The sequence below is a fragment of the Entamoeba invadens genome (assembly GCF_000330505.1).
Source record: "Entamoeba invadens IP1 unplaced genomic scaffold scaff_1105074726271, whole genome shotgun sequence".
NCBI lineage: Eukaryota > Evosea > Mastigamoebida > Endamoebidae > Entamoeba > Entamoeba invadens.
In genome coordinates this window covers 1-5,179 of record NW_004191655.1, presented here as the reverse complement: position 1 = coordinate 5,179, position 5,179 = coordinate 1, and the positions used below count along the sequence as shown (strand labels likewise).

The window sequence follows — 5,179 nt, the reverse complement described above, 5'->3', positions numbered from 1 at the left end:
TCCAACAACATTGTTGGTAATTTCTCCAACTTTTTTGCCGTTTTCAAAAACGATTTCTAAATATTTTTGACGTCTTTTTGAGTATAGAAAATAGTATCACAACAAACACCGTTTTTTATTAAATTTTGAGCTATTTTGTATGTGACGGGTAAACTAATTTTGGTTGCTTTTTTCTCTTTGACGTAAATTTCTTTTAACATTTTGCCCTTGTCGAATATGTCATATCCTCAAAACTCGTTTTTTTTATTCGGTGACACTCTTAGGAATTGTAATTTCTTCGAAATTGCAACACGTAAAAGGTCCGTTATAAGTTGAACAAGTAGAAGTATTTTCACGTGTGTTTTTGATGTTAATTGAAGTGAGTGAATAACATGAATCAAACACACCACTTACTGAATAAACGGAAACTGGAACATCAATGCTTTTTACATGTTCACAATTTGAAAATGCGGAACTGCCAATGTCAACTAAACTTATTGGAAGTACAATTTGTGTAAAATTGATGCAATAATAAAACACAAAATTTCTGATTGATTGAAGTGCTTGTGAAAATGTGACGTTTTCAAGAGAATAACAAAAGGCAAAAGCGCCATAATTGATATTGCGAAGTGTCTCTGGAAACTCGACTTTCTTTAAATTTGGAAGATTAGAAAAACAATGTGAATTGATTTGTGAGACCCCATATGGTATAATTATTTGTGTAAGATATAATGGTAATTGATATCGGTCTGACCCAATCACTTTGTAACCCATTGGAATGTATTTGTAATATTCAAAATTGTTTAACTCAAATTCTAAATTGGTGCATTGAACTCCACATTTTTCAATGAAATTTTGTTCTTGTTTTGTGACAATTCCCGTGTAATATTTATTTCCACAAAAATCAATTGAAGTTGGTTTTATTTTACTTTGGAATAATTTTGTCCCAATTTTTGTCAAAGTTGTTGGAATAGTTAAAAAATTTACACTACACTCAAAACACTCATCTTCAAGTTCTTTCACGCATCCCAAATCAATACTTTTTAATGCGTCCATACCAAAAAAGCCAGTTGATATTTTTGTGACATTATTTGGAATTACAATTGTGTCAAGTTCTTCACTTGAAAAATTTCCTTGTAATTCATAGAAATAATTTTTATCTTTAATTTCATCAAATTTTAAAAATGTGTCTTTTGAATTGAAATAGCAGACATGATCACCAAAAGTATAACCAAATGGTGTTAAGACTTTTTCGTCTTCATTTGTTACTTGAAATGTGACTTTTTTGTTGTTGTTTGGTATTTCAAGAGAAGTTAGTCCAACACATCCTTCAAAACAGCCGAACGAAATTTTTGCACGTTTGTTGATGTGAAGACTTTTTAAAGATGAACAATTTTTGAAGCAAAATTGGCGTATTTTAGTCACGTTTTGCATGTTAAATATATGTTTTAAATTGACACAATTTTCAAATATTGACTTATTAAATTTTTTGATGTGAGAAGACATATAAATTTCTTCCAAATTATCAAATTTGTTAAGTAAAACACGTTTGATATCGAAAACGCTCTGAGACATATATATCACGTAGATATCTCGATTTTTATAAAATGGCATATTTTCAATTTTTGTGAAATTTTCGGGTATAAAAAACACCGAGTCTGTACATTCAAAATTGCAGTCGTATGACATATCGAGTGTTGTATACTTTCGGTCACTTTTTAACTCTCCTTCTGAGCCAAAATCGTCATCCAAAGTACACTCAAATGTTTCATTCAACCGTTCATACACATCAACTTCATTTAAAGAAATTGTGTTTTTAATAATTCCATTGATTTTTGTAACAATCAAACATGTTAAACTTGTGCAACCACTAAACACCCCATTCTCAATTTCACACACTTCATTAAATATAAGTTCTGAAGTTTTTCACAGTTCGAAAAAGTGCCAAACTCAACTCGAAGTAAAGTATTTGGGATGGTAATATCAACAAGTTGGCTGCAATCACAAAAAGCTTCTGCTTTAATTGAAATTAAATAATTTGGGAGTACAACGCGTGTTAATTTGGTGCAATTTTCGCATATGTAATATGGCAAGACATTAACGTTCTTGGATATAACAAGTTTCTCTAAATTAGCGCATGAATTAAACAGATTTAAATCAAGCGATACGACGGTATCAGGGATTGTGAATTTGATAATACCACACTTTTCAAAAGCAGAACTTTCAATTGAAATAATTGTGGTTGGAACATTTACAGAAACCAAATTCTTGCAAGAACCAAAACAACACGAAGGTATGACTTTTAACCCGTCACACAGTGTCACTGAAGTGAGTGTGGTATTATTGTAGAAGCAAGAACAGTACAATTCAGTTATATGTGTTGGAACACCAAACTCTTTAAAATCAAAAGTGTTTAAAAATTTTATTTTCGTATATTTTTATGGTTTTAGGTATTTGAGTGAATGTCATGATCTTTTGTTTTTTGATATCAGATGAAGATATAGTCACATTTTTAAACTCTACATCAAAGTCTGGAAATAAAGTTTTTGTTTCAGAGTAAGTCACTTTGTACAAGACGACAAGTCGGGATATTCCTGCGAAAATATCATCAAAATTTGTGTATAAGTATTGAGTCTCCATATATGGAAACAATTTGGTGGATTTTACGGGAATCGGGTTGTATCGAAATCGGTCAAGTACCATTTCATTTTTTTACATGTTAACATCGAGTTGATATAATTTTGTTCATACAAGAAATATTTCATTACGATTTGATAACGAAAAGCTTCTAATTTAACTTTCATCATTTAATGTTTTTAAGATCATACAGTAAAAATCGTCTTTTTGTGGGGTTTCAAATTTGTGGGTTACGTCTATTTGTGGGTCATTGGGACAATCAAATGCAAAATTCACAAAAAGATATTTTGCTTGGAACCTTGAATTTGGGTACACTTAAATAATAATCTAATTTAATTATGATTTAAAAACTACTTTAAACGAAAACTCTGATTTTAGATAAAAAATAATGAATCGAATTTTCTACAATTCCATGATAAATTCACAAATAAATATTTTTTTTCTCTGTTCAATCATTCATAAATAGACACTTTTTTACTATAATAAAAAACTATTTAACTCGCCGACAACCCAATACTGCTCTTTTTAACAGTTTTTTAAAAATTTGTCCCAAAACTGTTTAAATAAATTTGATATATTATTAGGTGATTTTCCCGAAAAAATAGATAAAAACAAATAATATAAAATTATCATAATGGAATTATTTTTATTTTTTATACCAAAAAATGGTTTTGTGCATTTATTTTTTATATAAAAATTTGAAAGCAAAACAGAACAAAAATTACAACCAAAATAATAAAGAGTTGGTGGGAAAAGTCGGCTTTAGCAAATTATAGTAATATATAATATTTATTGTTATAAATAAATAACATTTTATATTATTTTAAAAACATTAATTAAAACAAAAAATAATTAAAAATACTTGTAAAATTAAACAATGGTTGAATTTTTGATACTTATGTTAATAAAATTGACGTTTCGGATACATAACACAGTTTTGTTGTTGTGGTTTTATTACCCCATAAACAGTCAATTGCGACCACTTGATGTTTGATTTTGTAATTGAAAATAATGTTTGGCAAATATAAAAGAAAGCAAATTTGAAAGTTATCAAATTAATTATTTGATTTATTATTTAATAAGTACAACACAATTCAACAATAAAAAACTTAAATGTACCATTTTGAAACAATTAATTTATAACAACAAATTTTGACTTTTAAATATATTAAAAAACCCACAAAACGCAGCGAATGTTTAAAAATGTCACTCATTCAATCCAGCCATGAGTTGAATCAATCTCTATGTGAAAGTGTCATTGTGTAAAATCAACTGAGATTGATTATGGTAGTAATTTATAGTTTTTAAATATTCAATTTCTGTATTTAATTTCAAAAAAATGTTTTAATATCTAAATTGAATTTGTGTCCTGCTCGAAAGTTTTATAAATTTCAAAAATATAAAAATACAAACAATGACTAATAAAAATGGTTGTTCATAATAAAATATAGTTAATCTTATCGAGATAGACTATTATATGCCAACTCCAAGAAAAATATTCATAAAATCTAAAAATGATGATAAAAAGCACACATAACTAACGTGATAATTGCTATTTTGTGTATGATAAAACAAACAAATAATAATAGTGGTAACAAGAAAAAACATAATTAATTATGTTCACTGAATGACGCAAATTGATAACAGTAGTTGATATTAACAATAAGTAACACGTTTCTGTGTTGTAGTGAAAATGATAGAGTCGAAATAATTGTAAAATATCATAATAATAAAACGAATTCATTATACATCGCTTTTACAGACAGTGATGTTAATGCAATTGATTATCAAGCAACCCAAATAATAATAATAATAATAATAATAATAATAATAATAATAATAATAATAATAATAATAATAATAATAATAATAATAATAATAATAATAATAATTTAAAAATTTAAAAATTTTAATTGACAATAAAAAGATAAATTACTTATAATGTAAAACACAACAAAAATTAAAAATATACACCAAATAAATCAATAAAATAGCATTGATAAACAAAGAAGTTTGATTTTTTGTTGTTTGAAAAATTAAAAATATAGTTATGGTTTACCTTATTCATTTTAAACACTCTTTTCAATAGATTATTAAAATAAGTAACTGTATACATCAACTTGTCAACAGTCATTAACAAACAATTGGTTAAACAGTCCATTATTAGACAAAAAGTCAGACAACAATATAAAAATATGTGGATTATATGTAATGGAGGGAAATTGTTATAAAAACAATATATATTTAACACTAAAAACTGTTTTTAATAATTGCTTGTTATATTTTAATTTCTTTTGATAAACACTCTTCAAGAGATTGGTCACAATATAGTAAATACCAAAAGATGAAAAAAATATATTATAAACAGAAAAAACAGTCAAAAATATTGCTTTATCGTACTGTCTGAAAAAATACACAGTTAATAAAATGGTTTTTTTGAAAAGTTTATATTTTTTATAAAGACTATTGTGTGTACACAAATTTTGTCTGTTTTTTAAATATCCCTGATGTGTTGATGTTACTTTTTGCAATTTGTATTTTCATTTCAACTTCAAAACCAAAT

The 5,179-nt window shown here is 26.4% G+C and overlaps 1 protein-coding gene across 1 annotated transcript; it reads right to left on the bottom strand.

Annotated features, from left to right (window-relative positions):
• Positions 1 to 243: 243 nt before the first annotated feature.
• Positions 244 to 2,588, bottom strand: EIN_393430 (hypothetical protein; the record flags this gene model as incomplete). The annotated part of the gene is made up of 3 exons (XM_004183230.1): positions 244 to 1,737; positions 1,848 to 2,199; positions 2,545 to 2,588. 3 exons carry the CDS (start codon positions 2,586 to 2,588, stop codon positions 244 to 246), a joined length of 1,890 nt encoding a protein of 629 aa, XP_004183278.1.
• Between the last annotated feature and the right edge of the window lie 2,591 nt (positions 2,589 to 5,179).